The sequence below is a fragment of the Protopterus annectens genome, chromosome 1.part1 (assembly GCF_019279795.1).
Source record: "Protopterus annectens isolate FY-2018-M chromosome 1.part1, PAN1.0, whole genome shotgun sequence".
Classification (NCBI taxonomy): Eukaryota; Metazoa; Chordata; order Ceratodontiformes; family Protopteridae; genus Protopterus; species Protopterus annectens.
The window spans coordinates 1844907080-1844931730 of NC_056726.1; the positions used below are offsets into that span (position 1 = coordinate 1844907080).

Here is a 24651-nt window from a genome sequence, read left to right on the forward strand (position 1 = left end):
CTCAAAGATAGTTGCAGTAGTGGAGGATGGAGGGACAAGTCTAGCAAAGCATTTGAAAAGTGACAATTGAGATTGTGTAGACAAGTGCAAAGTATATCATTTATTCCACAATAATTCTGTTTTGATATAACAGCTGCATACCTCTCAACTGTCCATATTTTCACAGAATGTCCTGATATTTGCCTCATATTTTTGGTCTGTACCGCATACAATTTGTAATTTTCTGGCAAATTACTGAGATGATGTCAAGACTGAAATCACTAAATAAAGATATACATTTGTGTTTCAGCCTTCCTATTGTTCAGAAAAACGCATACTAAGACAAATCCTGTTATTCTAGCAATTTTCTAATTTTATAAGAGCAATCTTTAATATCTGTCTCTATTTTTGGACCTTCCCCCATTTTGTCAGACTTTGTACTGAGTTTTTGCACTAAGAGATTAAAAGGTATGAACAGCTGGTGGCGTATAATTGAAGGTAGCCAATCTGTAGTATATCGTGAGGTGTTCAGCAATTTGGATTAGACCACCAGAAGCAGAGTGAGGGGGCAGTGTCAGCAGACGGACACCGGTGTGTATCATCAGAGGGTTACATTTCAGAAGGAAAGAAGCTTCTCTTCAGGGCCTTGGCCAGACTATATATTGAGGACCCTGTACAGTTTTAGAGGCCGTATAAGGAAAGGGACATCAGGCTATTTGAAGGAATCTAGTGGAAATCTACCAGAAAGATCCATGGGATGGATTGGAAGGGATATAACCAATGACCAGAAGAACTGCAGCTGTTCTTATTTGAAACCATAAGAGATAGGAGAATGATATTCATGCAAAAGATCACTTCAGGGAATTGTGAATGGGTTATCCTGCATAGGAAGGACAGAGGGAGAAGGAAGGTGCATGGGCATCAGACTGTAGGGACTATCCATTCCTTACATCTCCAGAAGTACTTTTTTTTTTTTTTTTTTACCAAGAGGGTCATAGACCCATTGAATGGACTATTAAAAAGGGTGCTGTAGAGGAAGTCCATAGAGGAATTAAAGAAGGCATGGGACAAATAGAAAAGGGGCAATTGGGAAGGGAGTGATGGAGGAGAGCTAGGGTTATTGTCTCTTTCTTCCATCAAAGAAAAGTAATGTAATATGGTAGTCTTCAGGGGTATCCAGTGTCTACACCTTTGTAACTTGTGTAGAAAAGGACAGTCAGTTAATAAATCACTTGTGCAAAACAGCACCCAATTAAAATGAAAGAGGTGATTCACAAATACAAATCCTATTGTAGTAAAACACAAATAATCACACATTTAATTTGAAGTAAAGCCATGACAGATACTGTTACACAAAGGAAAGTACAAATATGTGTATAAATAAATATTTGGATGTATCAATGAAAGAATGAATGAATGAATAAAAGGTGTAAATAAATATCATTCTACCCACTGATCAAAAAAGTAAATTAAATATTTAATACAATCTCAGCCTGAAAATTGGATATCTTTCTGATAGCAAGTACAAGGTCTGAGAAGTTTTCTTTTATGTCTTTTTTTTTTGCATATCCAGGAGTTCATTTTGTAGTAGCATTAATATATGTTGAATTTTTCCTTCATATTATGTGTTTGTACTTCCTATTGTGTGTAATCAAACTATGATTTATCTTTGTGATTTACTTCCAGGCAGTTTTACAATTCCTAAATTTGGTTGCTCTTGGCTATATTCTCCTCCCACTACAGCTGTAGGTAACAGCACTGTAAGCTTTAGTAGTACTTCTCTGAGCTCACTATTTTGAGTTAGGATTCCAGGACAGAAAACTAATACAGATTTCTGACTCACAGTACAGTAACAGACCACTTTAAGTATGATATGCAGGGATATGTGGGTATTATTTTAGAAAATCTTCTTGGTCGTAATTTTTTCTGGATTCAGTGTTTGCAGCTAGGAGTCTGGTATAGACAATGCTACAAATTAGGTGGTTATCCTGAATCACTGGCTTACTGAAGTGATTTTATGCAGGGATTATCTGTCCCATTTGTATACACAGTACAATCTGCAATGTCTTATAGTAATGCTGATATGCTTGTATCACTGACTGTATAAACCTTTTTTTTTTCTTGCACCATTTGCAAATAAGTATGTCTTATAACTGTTTGTATTGGTAAATTTTAATGTCTGTCGAGACAGTACTGTGGGTTCAACAGCCACAGGCATGAGGTTGGATTTGTTAACAAATGTGGTGGCTGACCATTCCTCAACTTTCACATAAGGGCATACAAAGTACCCCATTATTAAAGTCAAGAATAAATTGAAAACAAAATTGCAACATTATATGTAGAGACACCACTCAAGTGTGCATATAGTAGATCAAAATTATTTTCCATTTGTAAGTGATTAAGCGAACCAGTTTAAGGCTTGCATTGCCTTGTGTTTAAGCAGTAGCATGTATAGGGTGTTGTTTGTCATCGTGCTTTACTGTCAGTCTCTGTGTGTTACAGGTATGTCTGTTTGGAAATGCTGAAGTTTCTTTAAGAGATTATTTGCGCAGTGGAGCCTCAGAAGAGGCGCTTCTTCAGATCATTGGAGCAGCAGTAGCCAGGAAGAAGAAACAGCATGCTGGTAAGTGACAGAAATGTGTTTGTCATCAGTGCATTGGATCTAGGTCTTTCTCTTATCATATATAATACTATAGGAATCCAAACCTTATTAGGAATGGCATGCAGACAGTGCATATGAAGGAGATGGATGTAACAAAATGAAATACTGGAACTTTGAACTATACTGATCTGAGTTGTAGTATATGGTCGTGGTGATGCAGCGGTTAGCATTGTTGCCTCACAGCAAGAGGTTCTCTGGTTAAATTCTTGGCTGGAGCGCCTTCTGTGTGGAGTTTGCATGTCCTCCCCACAGTTGAGTGACATTTAAAGACATGCAGGTAGATACATGTGTGAATGGGTGTGCCTTCTTTGAAGGTTGGGCATTGGACTGGCACCTCGGCATCGTAAAAATCCAGTGCCAATCATTAGCGGACTGGAGTTCTGCTGTGCCGACCCCTAACCAGGAAAAGCCGAAAGACATTAGTTTATTGATCTGAGTTGTAGTATTATTTAAATTGACTGTGGCATGTGTGTAGTATTTAATTGTATTATTTGATTAGTTCTGCTAGGTACAGATTGTTTTCAGAAGAAATCCAAAGTGGTGTTTACACTGACTGAGGGGGGGGGGGGGTCTGGCATGGGCTTCTGACAAATACCCCTAATGTCCTTCAAGGATGCATCTGCAGTCCTAACAAATGGGTTGTCCTGTCGTCAGGCAGCCCTTCGGTCGGCCGGATTCCAAAGTCTGGGTCTGGCCTCGGCTGGTGTCGCACTTCACCCGACGTCATCACTGCTGGTCTTCGGGTATAAAGGCATCAGCCGACGCCATTTTCCTCAGTCTTTCTTGCCGCATGGCGCCCGAAGCAGAAGCTGTTCGCAAGTGCCGGTCGGTCAGATCCAGAGATTACTACTACCGAATACTACTTCGAAGACTTCTATAAAGCTAAGTACCCCGTTGGGGACTCTTTCTTGCCTCAGCCGATGTCAGAAAAAGTGAATAACTGTTTAACTTGTGGGAAACAAATACCTCATAAAGATTTCCACTCTTACTGCTTACCTTGTTTAGGCCCAGACCATGACGTAGCAGCTTGTTTAGCCTGTGCTTCCTTCAACCGACGAACGCTTAGGCGTCGGTCGGAGTTTGCTGAACAGTTTTTCGGCTCAAATTTTGCGTACATTATGCCGTCGGATCCTCCGACTACTCAAATTGTTAAGAAACGCAAAGAAAAGGACAGACACTCGCGCTCCGCGGTTTCGGCCGAAACCACGGGTAAGCAAACCGCGAGTGTCTCGGTTTCGGCCAAAACCGAGCAAACGGGTCAATCTCCAGCCGAATCCATGACTACTACCGAGGCCCCTTCTACCCTTGTTGAATCGGCCTCTGAAGTTTTGCCTACTACTGTGGTTTCTCAAGATTTATCGGACACCATCCCTTTGGATGTCTCTACCCCAGCACGTGGTGCTGCTAGGCCTCCTGCAGCCATGTCTATTAAGGCCTTTGCTAGGGCTAAAGCAGCCAAAACTGCTAAGTCTGTGCCTGTTAAGCCCCCCTCTCACAGGCCCAGTTCCAGTTCCCAAATGCTTACTCTGGCAGAGGATCTCATCTCTTTAATAAGGGGATCCCAATCTCACCCAGACAGGGCCTCTCAACTCCCAGAGCCCCCTGAGCCAGTGTCCTCAGATGACTCTTCTGATGATACAGACAATACAGACCATCCAGAGGCTCCTTTTTCTACTTATGAAGATTCCGATGCTGAAGAATCGATTCCTTCTATTGCATTAACTGTCACAGGGTCTTTTACATCAACCTGTATTGCCATCAGCTCAGGCAGATGGGATCTCCGTTTGTCTCATTTAGAACATCACACCTTAGAGAATGATGTTCTCTCATCCTATCCTGATACCCTGCAGAGGCAAGTGGTTCAGCTTGCAACATTATGCGATGTGATGTGCTTAGACACCAAGTTGCACAGGTTATGGAAGCAGGAGCATTGTAGGTTCTTGTGCACATCAGGTTGCTGCATGGGTGCTTATAGGCCAGGAGAAACGTATTCCACCCCTATTGCTGCCTGAGTGATGACCCATCTATCTGATGATTGTGTTCTTCTAAATTGATCACCTTAAGGGTATGCTGCTACTAGGCTTTTCTCTGGTGGAGACTGGGGTTTCCTCCATGAGTTCAGTGTGGGATACAAATGGCCAGTTAAGGGGAAATAAATGGACAACAGTTCAGAGGAAGGAAATGATGGTTTGAAGGCAGCAGTAGGCAAAAATATCTAAGAAAAAAAAGTTTACTCTCCTTGGTCAAAATGTTGGACTTTGTCTATAGCAACTGTTTAGGCATAGGTGTTTTTGTAATTATTTTTTGTACATGTAAAGTAGATGCTGATAATGGATTTGTCCTGAATTCAAAGTAGTTAAAAAAGTGTGTGTTTTGTGATCTGTCTCCTAGGTTCATAGGTAGATACTTTGGTTAGTTCCCTAGGCCCTTGATCTAGCAGCTAGTACCCTTGGCCCCTATCTAGTAGAGCTGTTGGTATGATCCCTGGTGTGAACTTTCTGTTACCCATCCACTCGTCAAGGTTCCTCTTGAAGAGTGATAGCGAGGGGTTCTGTCTTATATAGATTGGGACCTTGTTCCACAGCAAGGGAAGTCTTTGCGAAGGGAATCTATCCTTCCAGCATGCTCTATTCATTGTTTGCTGAGGTTTATATCCCTAGAGCGTGTAGCTCGAGTGGATTTGGTTTTGCTAAGATGGAGCATGTTCAACAGTTCAGGGTTGGACATGGCTCTGTATGTTAGACAGAGATTGCCTCTGAGAAGGCGGTATGCAACAGAGAAAAGCCTTAGGTTTTCAATCGTGCTGCATAGGGCAACTGTTTGAGGCCAGTAATCCTCTTAGTGAGGTACCTCTGTGGTCTCTCCAGCTGCTGGAGATACCTAGCGAGATACATTCCAATAGTTGCATTATACTCAGTAATGGGTCTGATGAGGGAAGAGTAGAGGGGCACCACTACATCCTTAGATCTTGATGTGAACCCTTTCGTGATCAGATGGGTCACATAGAAGGATTTTCTAACCACCTTGGCAACATGGTTATCAAAGGAAAGCTGACTATCTACTTGGGTCCCTAGATCCCTTATTACTACTTCAGATTTCAGGGGGTTACCTCCTATGTGGTAGTTTGTGGGTACTCTGTTTTTCCAAAGGGCATTTAGCTTGAGACCATGGCTTTGACACCATGCATCAGTCTTGTTAAGGCCCTTCTGGAGGATATCCATATCAGCCAGAGACTCTATTATAGCACCCAGTTTGCAGTAAAATTGGTCAGCCACAGCCCATCAGTGCTTGCCTGTACTTCTGAGAAGTATATGCCAAACAGGAGGGCCCCAGGACAGAGCCCTGAGGCACAGGACATAGATCCTGCTACTCTTACTTTGTGGGATCTGTCTGAGAGCCAGTATCCATCTTGGGTTTATGCCCAGGTTGGTGAGTTTATCAATAATACCTGAATGGGGAATGGTGTCAAATGTTTTAGCAAGGTCACCTCCTTTCCCTTATCTATAGCCTGAGTAACTGTCTCAAAGAAGTCCACCAGGTTCAGGAGACATGATCTGCCGAACTGTATGGGGTCAAGTGTTTGGAGGTTCCCAATCTCTCCATTTATGAGTTCCATAATGATTCGCTCCATTGCCTTACAGATCAGACTGGTCAGGCTTATTGGTCAGTAGTTCATTCTATGGGCACATATTCTGTCGAGAGGCTGAGACTGAACAGGGTATTCAGATGCTGGGTTAATTAATTTTGGAGCTCACGTATGACACAGCCTGGGACACATGAAGGCAGTGTTTTTAGCTTTAGATAGAGCCTTATTAACCAACGTATCAGTAATAATTGGAGTTACACAATCCCCTGGAATAGTAATAGGCCCTGTAGGTGGTGAAGGGGGGGGGGGGTTGCAATGAACCTGTCAGCCAAGATGTTGACAATGTCAGTGGGGTCAGTGTATTTTGTTCCATTTTGTACTAGCTCAGAACAGACCTGAGCGTTGTCATTTAGGTTTAACCATAGAAGGCCTTATGGTTATCCTTGGCAACTTTCTTTTGGCTTTAGTTGACTTGATGAGGGCCCTCAATTTCTTACTAAAGCTGATCAGGGAAGATTTTTCTACTTGAGCTTTGGCCTTTTTTTGTATAAGTCTCCTCCTTTTATTGTATAGTTTGCTTCCACCAGACTGGTTTCTTCTTGCTTGAGGAAGGAGTCTTGGTTTTATTTGGGATCGCATGATCCATGCAATCCTGAAGATGTATATAAAGTGCCTTGGTGTAGGATTCTGCATCCTGGATATCATTATCCTTCCACAGGGGGATAGTGAAGCTGTAGTTTGAAGTTTGCTTTGAAAAGGTCTTTTAAAATGGTTTCTTTGACAGGGGGAGGTGGAGGGGTGAGGATGTCTAGGATTATCAGTTTGTGGTCTGATCTGACCAGAGAGGGAATGATAACAGGTGTGGTACAATGGGCGCCCATATTTGTGATGACTAAATCCAATATTTTGTCCTCTCTAGTGGGAGAACATACCAGTTGTTCGAGGGCATTTGAATTTATAAATTCTATGAACCGCTGGGTGTAGGATTTAGAACTTTGGTAGTGAAATCACCCAAAATTATGGTGTTGGGTAGGACCTTTATATTTTCCAATGCCTCAAGGAATGCTGAGTGAGCATCTTGGGACATGGTGGGTGATCTGTAACAGGCTACGACTTGAAATGTGGTTTTGCCTGTTGATAGTTGCACATGGATGATCTCTGGGGCATCATGCTGTGCCACTAACCTGGAGATGTGGGTATCCTTGATGAATATGGATACACCTCCGCCCTTTGTACTGAGATCCGATAACTGAGGCCGGAAGGTATGATATAAATTGTAACCTGGTAGTGCTGGGGTGCTCTCTGGAGCCTTGAACCAGGTTTCTGTTACTGCACAAACATCAATATTCTCCATACTGAGGAGTGCCTCGAGTGCATGCATTTTGAGGTTGAGACTTCTGGTGTTGAGTAGCATTACCCTTAGTTTTTGGTTATCTTTGCTGGTTACGGTGATTGGTTTGTCCTTTGAGCCTTGCCTAAAAGAGCCTTGGCCAGTATTTGACAGGTGCAAACCATCTCTGGCAAAACAGCGAGGCTCGTCTATCATGTCATCCCAGGCAGACTGACACTGGATCAGAAGCTTAGCCAGTTGTTGAAATTGATAATTTTGTCTTTGTATTGTGGTATCATTCTAGGTGAAGGTAGTACCCTACTCAAGGTCAGGGTCATACCAGCTTGTTGTACATGATCAGAGAGCTCCTCAATGATGTCTCTTTTCATGTAGTCCAGGGAGGTACATCTTAGATCATTCACACTTGTTCTGGAGTGATCTAAGTGCCTGTGTTATGTGGCGGATCCTAGCACCCGACAGGCAGCTGACAGTATCCTTCTCCTTGTTCAGCCTGGTGAGTGGAACATCCGTGTGCCTTACTATAGAGTCTCCTATTACTAGCATGTCGGGTATGGTGTTTTGCCTTAGGGGCTGTCGTGAGGCACACTGCTGAGGTGAATTGTGTGTTTTCTGGCTTGTGTTTGGAGGTGCAGGTTGCTTGCTTGTCTGCTTTGGAGGGCACTGTTTCTTTTTCAGATTTGTACCTAGTGCCTCCGAATATGTTTTTATGTATTTATGTGTATGTTTTGCCGGTGCTTGTTTTGTAGATCCATGTGTGACTGGTGGTGTGATGCTAGTGTGTCTCTTCTCCTCTTGACTGTCTGTTACAGTCATGAGTTGAGAGCGCTTAGCCTCCAGTCTGGCTGTGTATTTGCATCTCTCACAAGTGTTTGTGTCTAGAGGTAAGAGGAGAGGGTTGTCTGTATACATGAGGCAGTTGTGACATTGCATCAGGATGCCCAATTCCACCGGCTGAACTGGAGAGTACACCTGAAGCTGACCTCTGGACATGCTTGGAAAAGTAAATTTCACCTGTCTTGTGGACAGTCGAGGGTCTTATGCTGTAATATAATAGTGCAGTCTAGGAAATTTGGAAAATAATAGTGCTGTCTAGGAGATTTGGACAAGTGCTGCAATAAGAGCAGTTGATCTGAAGCACTTGAGTTGAGGCTTGCCTAGTTCTAAGGGAAAATTTGCAGCGCAGACTTTGTGGAGCCAGGAATACCACAACCCAGCCAACCGGCGCTGCCTGACGCTGCTCTGTGCGCAAGACCGTGCAAAAAGAGAGAGTTGCAGGGTTTTAAGAGAGAGAGATCAAGGAGTTTGGAATTGACCCAAAATGGCCAATAAAACTACAGTTTCTAGGCAGTAACCACTCCTACAAGGACAGGCAGGCTGCTCAGTTTTAACCACTGCCACTGGTGAACACAGAGACTTCCCTTTAGCCCAAGTAAGCACTGGCCTCCAAGAAACTTTTTTGTCCCACGTACAGAAATGGTCAGTGGTTCAGTATGTAGGACTACTAGCAAGACCCTAGGTTGTTAAAAAAAAGTCTGGATTTTTTTTAATGGCTGATTGGTCAGTTTTAGCTCATTCATTTATGTCATTCTTGTTGTTTGATAAAATTCTACTTATTACGTTGTGAGAGTTATCTGACAATCTGACAACCAGATGGGCAGGCACTTAACACAGAGAAGAGAGTTAACTTTTTTTTTTTGGTGGGGGTGGGGGATGATTGAATAAAGCATTGTTCCATGTCCAGGTTGTTATTCTGCCCACCTAAAATTTACGAGGGGACCTAAAAGTAATCCTTGGAGAATGCCACCCCAGTATTGGTTGAGGAAGAAAATGACCATATCCCATAAGTACCCTGAGGGATTGAAAGGACATATTCTGCAAGTGGCTGTCAAATTAGTAAAAAAGTACCATTTAAATTGTACCTTTGCACATGTCTTAAGAGGCTTTTTTCTGATAAGGAATGAAAGACCTTGTCAGTCTCAATGAAATGGCATTATATATTTTGTTTGTAAGATATACAGTTGGATGGGAAATTGTAACTTTGCCCCAGTCTGACATCTATGTCTCTTATCGACAGAGGCCATCAGTAAGAAAAAGGGAAAGGGAAAATTTGTGCTGTTGGCCAACTGTTTCCTTTCCTTACTTAAATCTTTCGCAGATGTGAACATTCTTGGAACTGAACATTCGGTGGTTTCGGGTCGATGAAGAAAGGTTTTTGGAAGTGAACCTTCGACAAATTGATATATACCCATGTTTATGTTTATATATATATATATATATATATATATATATATATATATATGTATGTGTGTGTGTGTGCCTTCCCCATAGTGCCTTTTTTTAGGCAATGCCATGAAGTCAAAACTACCAACATGAAAATTTCATCAAAATGTAAATTAAAGGTCATGCTGCTAAACACGAGGAGTCTAAACATGAAACTTCACTCATTGTAAGCATTCTTAACCCTGGAAGAAGCTGACAATTTGTGCTAGAAACCTGGTTCAAAGCTGCGAAGAGCAGCCCAGCCATACCTGGTTACTCATCCTATCATTCATTCAGACCCCAAGCCGTAGGCAGCAAAACAAAAGGAGATGGAGTTGCAATATATATATATATATATATATATATATATATATATATATATATATATATATATATACACAAGACATACACACCTCTAGGCTGGTCAAACAGTGTGATGCACAGGAAATACTCCAGGTGCAGTTAACAGCTGAGAAGACCCCTATTCAAATCATAGCTAGCTACAGGCCTTCAACTCTAATTTAAGATGCCCACTCCACCTATCTGGACCTCTTTGACTCTATCAAGATTCAACCCACCTGGGCGACTTTAACTATCCAACCATATATTGGAAGAAATACTTCTGCCAAAACACAAATGCCCAGATATTCCTTGATTTCATCAGTGCAAATGCCTTAGATCAGTTGGTTGACATCCCCACAAGAGGTGAAAATATCTTGGACTTGGTATTAACCAACATGAGTAACCATTGCTGCATCCCTACAGTGTCATCATTCCTGGTAAGATCTGACCACAAAGCAGTCACTTTCGAAGTCAACATCTCCCCCAAGCCCCCCCAGCTAAGGTCAAACAAAAAAACTTCTCCAAAGCTGATTATAACCTCCTGAGAGAAGGTATAAAACTGGCACATATGTCCAAACTTACACCAAAGTACTATATGAGCATTTATATAGCTGCATGGAATCAGAATACCAGACAGGACAAAATCCTCCTCCTCAAGGAAGAGTAAACCTGTCTGGTGGACATCTACAGTAATTAAACTCTATAATAAAAGGAAAAAAATTGCTGTCCAGGACCAGGATTTGGTGTCTAATTGGAAGCAATCTGTCCTTAGCCTGAGCAAGCAAATAAGAGCAGTAGTGAAATCTTCCAAAGCAAACTTTGAGTCCAAACTTGCTATATCTACTAAAGACAGTCATAAGGCTTTCTTCACATATGTCCGCAATCTCAAGGGAAGCACCCAGATCTGCTCAGAACTGGTGGTCAAGGACACCACATACACAAGCCCTGTATAGATGTAGCCAATCTGCTGGCAGACAGGTTCAGTGAAAAACTTCACTCCTCTGTCCCCCCATCAGTAAAACAGGACATCCCCAGTACCTGCCCCCCTACCCTTATCTCTAGGGAGCAAGTCATCACTTCCCTCTTAAAGGCAAAAAATACAGCCTCCATGGGACCCAATAACATCCCAGGCTGCAACCTACATGAACACAGGCAGGAGCTTGCAGCACCATTATGTGCCCTATTCAACCAAAGTCTGAGTTACTGGGTTCATCTCAGCTGAGTGGAGGACAGCTTCTGTCATCCCTTTGCACAAAGGTGGAGCATCCATCGATCCAGGAAATTATAGACCCGTCAGCCTAACTAGCCTTATCTGCAAGGCCATGGAGCAGATTATCATGGACCACATTAACAAGGACATTGGCAACCTCCAGACACTTGATCCGACACAGTTTGGTTTTGTCAAGGGGAGGTCATGCCTGTTAAATTTGGTTGGCTTCTTTGAGACAGTCATTAAGGTCATAGATGAGGGGAAGATGATGCACACTGCCTACCTTGACCTGGCCAAGGCCTTTGATACTATTTCCCACTCAGGTATAATATTTAAACTCTCTCAACTACACATCAATCCATATGTTACCAGATGGGTAGCAAACTGACATACTGATAGAATCCACCTAGTCAAAATAGGGGAAGCCACCTCATGTAGTAGACCCCTATCAAGTGCTGTACCCCAGGGATCGGTCTTGGGGCCTCTTCTGTTTGGGATATACTTCACAGAAGTGCAGGCCAAATCCAGTGGGCTGTGGCTGACCAAGTTTGCAGATGACTGCAAGCTCGGTGCTATCATCAATTCCTGTAGTGATGTGGACATCCTCCAAGAGGGTCTCACCCAAACAAATGATTGGTGCCAAAAACATGGCCTCAAACGAAATGCCAAAAAATGCATCATCATCCCTTTTGGGGAGAATGACATCCCCACAAATTATCACATTGATAATGAGGCACTAAGCATGCAGTCAGTTGTGAGGGAGTTGGGAATCCAGGTTGATAGCAAACTGACTTTTGACCACCATATTGCGTCCATTGTATGGAAAGCTTTCTACATGGCCCACCTCATTAGTAAGGGTATGTCATCCAGGGACAAGGTGGTCATAACATTCCTGTATTCTTCCCTTATAAGACCGATTATTGAATACAGTGCCCCTTTCAGCATGTACCTCGATAAGCACATGCAGCAGCTGGAGAGACCACAGAGATTCCTCACCTTGGGAATCCAGGGCCTCAGACATCTGCCCTACACAGATAGGCTAAAAGCACTGCCCCTCTACTCAGTCTCCTACAAACTCCTCAGAGGTGACCTCTGTCTGGCATACAAAGCAATCTCAGACCCTGCCCTGATGGGACTGCTGCATATTCGCAAGTCAAGCTCCACTCGAGTAACCCGCATGTGAGACCTCAACCTGGTCTTTGACATCAATAGGACTTCTTGGCGGGACAGATTTGTGTCCCAGAAACTTCCCCTTTTGTGAAATAGATTCCCTCTACATGTAAAGCAGAGTACCTCATTAAACCTGTTTGAGTGCAACCTGGGTAACTGGATGGGGAACAGAAAATACACCACTGGGATTTCACCCATATCCCTGCTGGACAATGGCATAGGGTGCTGACTTACTGGAACATGGGCTAAATTCTTGGCTAGGCTTGTAAGGGCCTCAGGGCTAATAGCCTAATAATGTCCTATGATCCTATAAAATGTGTGTGTGTGTGTGTGTGTGTGTGTGTGTGTGTGTGTGTATATATATATATATATATATATATATATGTGTGTGTGTATATATATAGTTGCCCTTTAGAATCTCGAAATACTGAAATCTCAAATTTCAGTATGTCAAAAGTTTAAAGGCGAACGACTCACAGTCCTGAAACACACAATCACGGACATTCATACACCATACATCACAAACACCATTCTACCCACACCACACAAAATATACAACCCTACATTGTGCCCCCCAATTTATATATACCAACTCCAAGATCTTACAAACAGAAAAAAAAAAAAACTCACACCCAGACATTCTACAGTCCCTCACACACGCGCACACATCTCACACATCACACATACACAAACACCAACACTCACACTCATACTTCCACCTCCCTACCCTAACCCACACGTACAACTTACAAAATACAAAAACACTCACATACACTCACTCACCTTAAATTTTGGATGCCATCCCATCCAAACACTTCATGTAATGTAGTGTAAATGCATAAGCACGGATTTGAGATATTCGGATTCGCGCTTATGCACTTTTGCTATTCTGAAGTTTCACCTTTATAGTCTCGGGATACTGAAATTTGAGATTTCAGTATTTCGAGAATATAAAGGAGAAATATATATGTGTGTGTGTGTGTGTGTGTGTGTATATGTATATATAGGGTTCCTATTACATGAACGAACCTTTCAAATTTCGAATGTCATATGGTCAACACCATATGATCAAACTTTGAAAAGTTTGAAGGTTAAATGTAATGGCGCCATATGGTGCAGAATGGGAGAATTTCCCTTTTCTGCATTGAAATGTAATCTCGGAGTTTGTATGTTTAACTAGGGGTGGCTGGGGAGCGCAGGGAGGCTTGCCCCTCTGCTCGGAGCGTTAAGGTAAGTTTTATTTTTTTTTTATGTTTTATTATATATTCGAAGTTTCAAACTTCGATCATATGTTGTTGAACATATGGGATTCGAATGTTCTGAAACTTCGAATATATAATATGCACCCATATATATATATATATATATATATATATATATATATATATATATATATATATATTACAAACGAAAAAACACCTGAATGTTAAATAAATAAGTAAATTTCCAAAATCCAAGCATCAACAGGAAAGAAGGTATAATAATGAAGCTGTCCAGTTAAAAACATACATTTATTGGAAAAATAGATAGTAAGGTAAGCACTTTCACAACTAAAATTGCTTCCTCAGACCATACACATACAAATACATCACTTCCTTTTAAACATCACAAAATTCAAAATAGCCAATAGAGTCATATTACATAATTTAAAGACATATCCAAATAAAATGTATCAACTGCATGTTCAAATACATACTAGAATGATGCTAAAATGTACTAAGTCAAAGAAATAAAAATAATAAAAATTAATAAAAATCTTGTAGTGAGGCTCAACACAGCCTAATGTTCCCTCAGGCTCCTGCCCCTCAGTCTTGCTGTGATGGCTATATGATCATTTAATCCTTTTCCTAGATGTGCTTTCAACTTAATCCATATCAACTCGTTATTTTCGGTTCTGTTAGAGATGTCACCTAAACTGTCACCTTCTAGAACTAGTTCCAATACATTATATTTAAACTGATGTGCTTCACCCATTGTCAGAGTATGTTTCGCTATAGCACTATAGGTATGCCCCCTATTGTAACAATAGAGATGGTCTCTAATGTGTTCACGTAGTCTCCTGTTGGTTTTTCCAACATAGAATGATGAACAGCATATAAATCTAGCCAAATATACAAGATTCCTGCAATCAGCTCCCATCCGAAAAATATAAGTTTTCCCTGTATCTGGATGCTGAAACTCATTATCCTCAAAAATGTGTTCCCAGAAATTACAATGTCCACACTTAACTGTGCTCTGTATTGTTGGCATATTGGGAACTTGATTCATAGTACGATAGCAAAGCCTACATTTAAGATTCCTCATGTTCTTATACTGTATATGTGGCTGTTTGCTCACTACTCGAGCAATCTGAAGTATTTGCCAGTTCTTTCTTAAGATATTCATTATTGCCCCATTCTCTCTTGTATAGGCAAAAATAAATGGAACTTGATTATTCATCATGGTAGAGGCTTTGCTGTACCTAGTGGATTTTGAGAAGTATGGTCTAGCTCTAGTAGTCCGCATGGCTGTTACATCCGTGCCTATCTTGTGGATCTCATCTATCCCATACCCTCTCTTAGTGAAGTCATTCTTCAGCCTGTCACCCTCTGAGTGCCAGTTGTCATCCCTGTCAGTTAGCCTGGAGCAGCGCATCGCCTGCCCCTTTATGATATTTTCAAATATGTGGCTGGGATGCATACTGGTCCTATGTAAGTAAGAAGGCTGATAGCACTCTTTAGTATATCTGTCAGTGTGTATGCATCCATCATCTCCAATACAAATGGATATATCCAAAAATTCAATTTTATAAGGTGAATATTTCCCAGTGAATCTCAAAACTTCATTGCTGGAATTCATGTCATTAACAAAATCTCTTAGCTCAACTTCATCTCCTGCCCATATGAAATATAAATCATTGACAAAACGTCTATAAAAGACAAGGCGTTTAGTCACTAAAGGGTGGGAGAACATGTATTGAGTCTCCCATTCTGCCATGACCATGTTGGAGTAGCTATTGGCACATGGTGTGCCCATAGCTACGCCTAACAAATGATGGTAATATATACCATTACGTAAATACACATTGTTGTGTAAAATCATATGCAACAAACTGCAAATCAACTCTATATGCGCTATTGACTATGAACCATGTTGCCTCAAAAAACTTTTGACCATCAAAATCCCTGGTATATTGGGAATAACAGTGAAAAGTGAGGTCACATCATAAGTGGCCATGAAGTGTCCATTCAAAGGCGTTTCACAACTTTCAACAAAACAGAATAAATCCTCTAACATCTGTTTAGTATCTCTCAATGTATATTGATACATATCTAAAATTGGCCTCAACTGTTTCTCCACATAAATAGAGAGTGGCTCAGTGAGCCAACCTCCACCTGCTACAATGGGCCTAAATGGAGGTTTCAAATGGTCCTTATGGACCTTTGGAAGCCCCTGTAATGTAGGAATTAGTGGATGTTCTTCATCTCACATTGCTGCAGTCCTAACAATTGGGTAGTCCGCTGTCCTCGGTCGGCCCGAATATCAAAGTATAAGGCTGACGTCGGTCAGGGCGCATTTGACTGACGTCAGTACGTCAGGGTACAAATGCGCATGACCGGCGTCATATCCTCAGTCTTTTTTGCCGCATGGTCCGATGCAGAAGCAGTATTGCAAGTGCCGGTTGGCGTTCTGAGATTTTTCGATTTAGAAGTTTCAGACCGGGTTCAAAGTTGGCTAAGTACCCGTTAGAATATTTTAGTTTTTCTTGCCTCAGTCATTTACCGGATGTCAGAAAAAGTTAGTAATTGCATTTCTTGTGGGAAACAGATACCGCATAAAGATTATCATACTTTGTGTATTCCTTGCTTAGGGCCTGAGCACGACATTGTTGGCTGTTGCTCTTGTGCTAGATTTAATAAACGCACTATAAAGAGGCGGTTGGATTGTGCGAGGTTAGTCTTTGGGAAGCGGTGTAACTATAAAATGCCGTCGGATGCTCCGGCGCCCGCTTCTTCAAAGAAACGCAAGGACAAGGCAGTTAAGCCTAGGCTTGAAGAACCGTCTGTACCAGACGCCGGTTCTTTAGAGGTGTCGGTGGAGCCGGTGGCTCCACCGGAGGTTTCTTTGTGTTCCCAGGGGGAGACCTTGTTATTACAAGATGTGGCCTCTCAAGAGACTAGTCAGGCTGAGGGGGCTTCTCATGTTACTATACTCCCCTCCCTTCCTAAGGGGGCTAGGCCCTCTCCTTCTGTTTCCAAGGCTTCCCCCAGGGGCAGGCCAGGTTTAGCTTCAGTTAGTGTTGCCCCTAGCTCTTCCGGTACTGTGCCCAAGAAGCATATGCTTAAAATGGCAGAAGATTTGATTACTTTGATTAGGGGTTCTATGCCCCCTCCTCATAAGCGGCCTAGGGTGGAGCCTGAGCTGGGGGGTTTTGAGCAGGCTTCAGATGTTTCAGAGTCTTCGGCTGAAGACTTGCAGGAGTACTCTCCTTATTCTGATTCTGATGTGGATGATTCTACTCCTTCTGCTACTCCCCCTGAGGATTTTTCTTTTCAGAAACTCTTCATTCCATGAGGGAGCATTTTAAGTGGGAAGGTCAGGACTTCTCTGATTCCAGAAAAAGGCTTCGGGAATTTCTGTTGTTACCCCAGCATAGGCCTTTGGCTATACCTCCTGTTTTGACTGTAGTGGAAGATGTTTTTATGGAATCTTCTCTTAATCCTGATTCTTTGCCTCCTGCTCCTGTTAAGCCGGATAGGTATTACAGGGTGCCTGAAGCTCATAAGTATCTTTTTAAGAGTCCTAGGGCAGACCCAGAAACTGTTAGCCATGGGCCTAAAGGTGTTAAGGCTTCTGTTGTTAAGAATCTGGTTCCTGCAGACAAGGAGGCTAGGGCCTTGGATAGATGGGGCAAGAAAGTCTATACTTCTTCCACTCTTGCTATGAGGGCTCTGAATTGCCAGTTTCACATGTTGAAATACCAAAATTATCTCCTTTCACAATTGAAATCTAAGGTTGATGCTCTGGCTGTAGGTATTGATTGTAAGGAGTTGCAAGATTTAGTGCACGTTTCTGAACAGGTGGGTAAGCATTCTTTGCAATGTGGTTTTGATGCTGTACAGGCCTCATCTAGGGTGGCTGCCACTGGGTCAGTTCTTCGCAGGCACGCCTGGCTGAGGGATCAGAATTTGTCTGAACATGTTAAAACAAGGATTTTAGATGCTCCTTTACAATCTGACGTGTTGTTTGGTCCTCCTGTTGAGACAGTTTTAAAGAAAATGGAAGACAAGGCTAAGTCTATGCAGACTGTTAAAGATTTTTTGCAAGTCCAGCCTCCAAAGTTTAGTAGAAATTGGCCTACTAAGGGGTGGACGTATCCTTCTTATGATTCCCAGTCTAGGGGTAGATCTAGACGTGGTAAGGGCAGAGCTCAGGGCTCTTTCAGGCCTAGAACGGGAAGTTCTCCTGCACAGGCTTCGGTGAGGGCAGGGGTCAGTCCTTTCGTAAGCAGACCCAATGACCTACCTTTTCAGCTGCCAGAGCCTGCTCGTCTGGCAGCACCTTTGGGGGGACGGTTGGCACTTTTCAGAGAAAATTGGAGTTTAATTACCCAGGACAGATGGGTATTGGATATCATACACCACGGCTACAGGTTTTATTTCCATACCTTGCCTCCTTTCACAGGCATGCCAGACGTTCCTCCTCAACAAAGAATAGAGGCTCACAAGCAGGTTTCTCTGTTGCTCCGACTAGGGGCCATACAGCCGGTCCCTCTGCCAGAAGTGGGCCTAGGATTTTATTCTCGCCTGTTCCTAGTACCAAAGAAGGGGAACACGTGGAGGCCAATTTTGGATTTGTCTATCCTCAACACTTATCTGGACATTCCTATGTTCAAAATGTTGACGTTGCAGCAGCTTTTACCTCTGCTGAGCAAAGATCATTGGATGGTAACTTTGGATCTCAAGGAGGCTTACCTTCATGTTCCTATCAGACTCAGTTGCAGAAAGTATCTGCGTTTTCGAGCTGGGGCTTCTCACTATCAGTTCTCTGCATTGCCCTTTGGCTTATCTACTGCGCCCAGAGTGTTCACGAAAATTCTGGCTCCAGTGATGGCTTTCTTCAGACTAAAAGGAATACAGATCTATCCTTATTTGGACGTCTGCCTAATTCTGGCTCAAGGAAGAGAAGAGCTTCTTCATCATTTGGAATATGTGATAGCAGTGCTAAGATGCCTAGGGTATTCTGTGAACGAAATAAAGTCCAGTCTAGTACCCTCTCAGGACATATGCTTTCTGGGTGTGAGACTGAATACAGCATCCCAGATGGCCTTTTTAACCCCGGACAAACAAAAGAGTCTATCCCTTTACTTCCATCAACTATCTCATCAGTCCGGGCTGACTGCAAGGACAGTCCTTCAAGCCTTAGGGTTCATGGCATCTTGTATTCTGGTGCTTCCCAATGCCAAACTGCATATGAGGAAGTTGCAATGGTATCTCAAAAATGTATGGACACAGCACTGCCAGCATCTGGACACTGTCATTCAAATAATACCTTGCATTCAAAAGGAATTTTTGTGGTGGGCTCAGGAATGTCACCTAAACAAGGGACTCTCTGTGACCCGGCCAGAGGCGAGTCAGATTTTAACGACAGATGCCTCAGACAAAGCTTGGGGAGCTCATCTAAATGGAAAGTGGATACAAAACAAGTGGCCTGTCAGACTACAACATCTACATATCAACATGAAGGAGATGTTAGCAGTCCAGTTTGCATTAATAGCTTTCAAGGAATTCCTTCTTCCAGGACAGGTGTTGATTCTAACAGACAACACAACTGTCATGTGGTACATCAACAAGCAAGGGGAACGCATTCTTATCCTCTATGCAGGCAAGCAATGATTTTGTGGGAGACTGCTCTCAGTTTACAGCTCAATCTTCAGGCAAGGTTTCTGCCAGGAGCACAGAACTCCTTAGCAGATGTGTTGAGCAGACGAATTATGGATCCCCACGAGTGGAAATTGGATCCTCATGTATTTCAGAAATTGACAGTGTCATGGGGAACTCCAGACATAGATCTGTTCGCTTCTCCACTAAACCATCAGCTGCCAAAGTTTTGCACAAAAGGTTTCATCCCACAGCTTGGAGAGTGGATGCTCTTTCTTTCAATTGGAGCAATCTTCATGTGTATGCCTTTCCACCTCTGCCTCTCCTCCCAAAGGTACTTCTGAAGGTCAGACAGGACAAGCCAAGGATGATTTTAATAGCTCCAGATTGGCCTCGACAGCACTGGTACCCATTACTAAGAAGTCTAGTACGGAAGCCTCCATGGCCTTTGCCTTCGATTCCACACCTGTTGTCACAGGAGGACAGCCATTTGCTCAATGTCAAGCTTCACTCTCTGCACCTAACAGCCTGGCATATTCTGTTTTGAACCATAGTGGGCCTCCACTTCCTCAGCAAGTTTTGAATGTTATTTTGGAAGCTAGAAGGCCTAGTACAAGGAAAGTGTACGCGGATAAATGGCAGAGATTTTTATTTTGGAGTGCAGCAAAAGATTTTGATGTTTCTGGGCCTAATTTGAGTGTGGCTCTTCAATATCTTACTGAGTTACTGGACAAAGGTTTGTCCTTCTCTTCTATTAAGGTTCATGCTGCAGCAATTTCGGCTCACTATGATTGTGACCCACCATTGTTTTCTCATCCTTTGTTCAAGCAATTTCTTAGAGGGGCAAAGAATATAAGACCCCACGAAAAGCTCCTACTCCTGCTTGGGATCTCAATTTTGTGTTGGAGAAACTCACTCTACAACCTTTTGAGCCTGCAGCTACTGCTGAGTTGAAATATTTATCATGGAAGACTGCTTTTTATTGGCCATTACCTCTGCAAGAAGGGTGTCTGAATTGCAGGCCCTTATGGCGGTTGAGCCTTTCTTGATTTTCCATAAGGATAGGGTATCATTACGCACTAATCCTTCCTTTATGCCTAAGGTGGTTTCTAGTGTGGCTTTAAACCAAACTATTCATTTGCCTACTTTTTATGCAAATCCCCAAAATAAAGGGGAAAAGATTTTGCACACTTTAGATGTTCACAGGCAGTTGCGTTATTATTTGGACAGAACTAAAGGGTTCAGACAGTCTCAGCAGTTGTTTGTTTCTTTTGCTTTGAGTTCTCAGGGCAAGCCTGTGTCAAAACAAACTATTTCTAAGTGGATTGGGTTTTGCATTGCTTTCTGTTATTCCCATCATGGCAAGGAGATTCCAGCTGGGATTAGGCCTCATTCCACTAGGGCTACTGCCACTTCAACAGCTTTTGAGGGAGTGGCAACCAAGGATATTTTGGAGGCAGCTACTTGGAGTTCTGTACATACTTTCTCTAAGCATTATCACCTGCCACTTTACTCTAAGTCTAGGGCTGGTTTTGCCACTGCTGTTTTGCAGGGCATTTTGGCAGCTCCTGCTTCCTTGTAGTTAGCCATCCTCCCTTATCTCTGCTTTGGGATTCTACCCAATTGTTAGGACTGCAGCAATGTGAGATGAAGAACATAGTACAGTTTTGTACCTACCATAAATGTAGATGTTCGAAGATCCACATTGCTGCAGTCCAATTTACCCTCCCTCCTTCCCCTCTGTTGTTAGAGGTGGTTGTGTGGGTTGGGTTGTACATTTTGTGTATATTGTATATATTGTACTATAGTTAGTGCAAGGGTGGATGGTTGGTTGTTTGCTGTCTTTTGGTTTTGACCTTTCTTTTTAGGGTCTTCTGACATCTGGGGCAAGAAAAGACTGAGGATATGACGCCGGTCATGCGCATTTGTACCCTGACGTACTGACGTCAGTCAAATGCGCCCTGACCGACGTCAGCCTTATACTTTGATATTCGGGCCGACCGAGGACAGCGGACTACCCAATTGTTAGGACTGCAGCAATGTGGATCTTCGAACATCTACATTTATGGTAGGTACAAAACTGTACTTTTTTCAACAATAAAGTAAGCAAACAATTCTTTTGATGTGATCTGCTCATCTACCAACCTCAATAAAGCATTAGTTACACCATCACAAATATTAACTTCATTTAAAGTAATTTGTCTGTAAACAACAGCATCATGTAACATTTCAGTAATGGAGGCAAAATAAAAGTCACTATCCATCACAATTATTTGCCCACCTTTATTTGCAGATTTAATGACTGTACTGTCATCATGTTCAAGTGATGCCAAGGCTAACTTTTCAACATTAGTAAGATTATCAAAACTTTTACTAGAACGTTTTCATGCCTTGCTATCAAAATATGCATACATTTCAGATTCACAAATCTTATAGAAAACTTCAAGAGTAGGGTTTGAATAGTGGATTATAAGAAACATGCTGCTTCAGGAGCATATGGAAATATGGAGACAACACAAGTGCAGAGTTTGCCAGCATTAATAATGAATAACGATGCTGTTGTGAGACCAAAAACTCATTAGGGGAAGACACAAAAGTTTTTTTCTCTGCCGCTTCCTATTCAAATAAAACGGAAGCAATCTTTGGGCTCTCCCGATCATTGAGGGAGGCTGAAACGGAGACTGGACGACCGAGTGAACAACAACACAATAAAGAAGATGTGGGACAGAATGGACAGAGTTTCATTTTGAATATTTCTAAAAGGTATTTATCTGAAAATGAAATTGCTGTTCTAAGTAAAGGGCTGTCCTTTATTCCTTCTGCATCTGCTAACATTGCAGATACTTTGATTTCAAACTTGCTTTGCGAAACATCCAAATGAAACTGATGTTTAACAATGAGCAGCAGGTTGATAGTATTGTTAACACTGAATGTGTTTTAAGGGATGGACTATTTAAGAAACCTGGTTCTTATAATCCACTATTCAGCCCTACTCTTAAAGTTTTCTATAAGATTTGTGAATCTGAAATGTATGCATATTTTGATAGCAAGGCATGTAAACGTTAAAAGTTTTGATAATCTTACTAATGTTGAAAAGTTAGCCTTGGCATCACTTGAACATGATGACAGTTTCGTCATTAAATCTGCCGATAAAGGTGGGAAAATAATTGTGATGGATAGTGACTTTTATTTTGCCTCCATTACTGAAATGTTACATGATGCTGTCGTTTATAAACAAATTACTTTAAATTAAGTTAATATTTGTGATGGTGTAACTAATGCTTTATTGAGGTTGGTAGATGAACAGATCACATCAAAAGAATTGTTTGCTTACTTTATTGTTGAAAAACCACTAATTCCTACATTACAGGGGCTTCCAAAGGTCCATAAGGACCATTTGAAACCTCCGTTCAGGCCCATTGTAGCAGGTGGAGGGTGGCTCACTGAGCCACTCTCCATTTATGTGGAGAAACAGTTGAGGCCAATTTTAGATATGTATCAATATACATTGAGAGATGCTAAACAGTTGTTACAGGATTTATTCTATTTTGCTGAAAGTTGTGAAACACCTTTGAATGGACACTTCATGGCCACTTATGATGTGACCTCACATTTCACTGTTATTCCCGATATACCAGGGATTTTGATGGTCAAACGTTTGAGGTGACATAGTTCATATTCAATAGCGCATATAGAGTTGATTTGCAGTTTGTTGTATATGATTTTGCACAACAATGTGTATTTACGTAATGGTGTATATTACCATCAGCTGTTAGGCGTAGCTATGGGCACACCATGTGCCAATAGCTACGCCAACATGGTCATGTCAGAATGGGAGACTCAGTACGTGTTCTCCCACCCTTTAGCAACAAAACACCTTGTCTTTTATAGACGTTTTGTCGATGATTTATATTTCATATGAGCAGGAGATGAAGTTGAGCTAAGAGATTTTGTTAATGACATGAATTCCAGCAATGAAGTTTTGAGATTCACTGGGAAATATTCACCTTATAAAATTGAATTTTTGGATATATCTATTTGTATTGGAGATGATGGATGCATACACACTGACAAATATACTAAAGAGTGCTATCAGCCTTCTTACTTACATAGGACCAGTATGCATCCCAGCCACATATTTGAAAATATCATAAAGGGGCAGGCGATGCGCTGCTCCAGGCTAACTGATAGGGATGACAACTGGCACTCAGAGGGTGACAGGCTGAAGAATGACTTCACTAAGAGAGGGCATGGGATAGATGAGATCCACAAGATAGGCTTGGATGTAACAGCCATGCGGACTACTAGAGCTAGACCATACTTCTCAAAACCCACTAGGTACAGCAAAGCCTCTATCATGATGAATAATCAAGTTCCATTTATTTTTGCCTATACAAGAGACAATGGGGCAATAATGAATATCTTAAGAAAGAACTGGCAAATACTTCAGACTGATGCCCAGATTGCTCGAGTAGTGGGCAAACAGCTACGTATACAGTATAAGAACATGAGGAATCTTAAAAGTAGGCTTTGCTGTCGTACTTTGAATCGAGTTCCCAATATGCCAACCATACAGAGCACAGTTAAGTGTGGACATTATAATTTCTGTGAACACATTTTTGAGGGTAATGAGTTTCAGCATCCAGATACAGGGAAAACTTATATTTTTCGGATGGGAGCTGATTGTAACAGCAGGAATCTTGTTTATTTGGCTAGATGTATATGCTGTTCATCATTCTATGTTGGAAAAACAAACAGGAGACTACGTGAACGCATTAGGGACCATCTCTATTGTTACAAGAGGGGGCATACCTATAGTGCTATAGCGAAACATACTCTGACAATGGGTGTGAAGCACATCAGTTTAAATATAATGTATTGGAACTAGTTCTAGAAGGTGATAGGTTAGGTGTCATCTCTAACAAAACCAAAAATAAGGAGTTGAGATGGATTATTAAGTTGAAAGCCCATCTAGGGAAAGGGATTAAATGATCATATAGCCATCACGTTAAGACTGAGGGGCAGGAGACTGAGGAAACATTAGGCTGTGTTGAGCCTCACTACAAGATTTTTATTAATTTTTAATTTTTATTATTATTTCTTTGACTTAGTATATTTTAGCATCATTCTAGTATGTATTTGAATATACAGTTGATACATTTTATTTGGATATGTCTTTAAATGATGTAATACGACTCTATTGGCTATTTTGAATTTTGTGATGTTTAAAAG

The 24651-nt window shown here is 41.8% G+C and overlaps 1 protein-coding gene across 3 annotated transcripts in view; it reads left to right on the top strand.

Annotated features, from left to right (window-relative positions):
- Window positions 1–24651, top strand: part of MOCS1 (molybdenum cofactor synthesis 1) — a 1733254-nt gene that overhangs the window by 1450699 nt on the left and 257904 nt on the right. For all 3 annotated transcript variants that reach the window (XM_044084832.1, XM_044084835.1, XM_044084843.1), the window contains exon 9: window positions 2482–2602. In XM_044084832.1, coding sequence (XP_043940767.1) covers window positions 2482–2602 — 121 coding nt within the window. The remainder of the gene's footprint in view (window positions 1–2481; window positions 2603–24651) is intronic.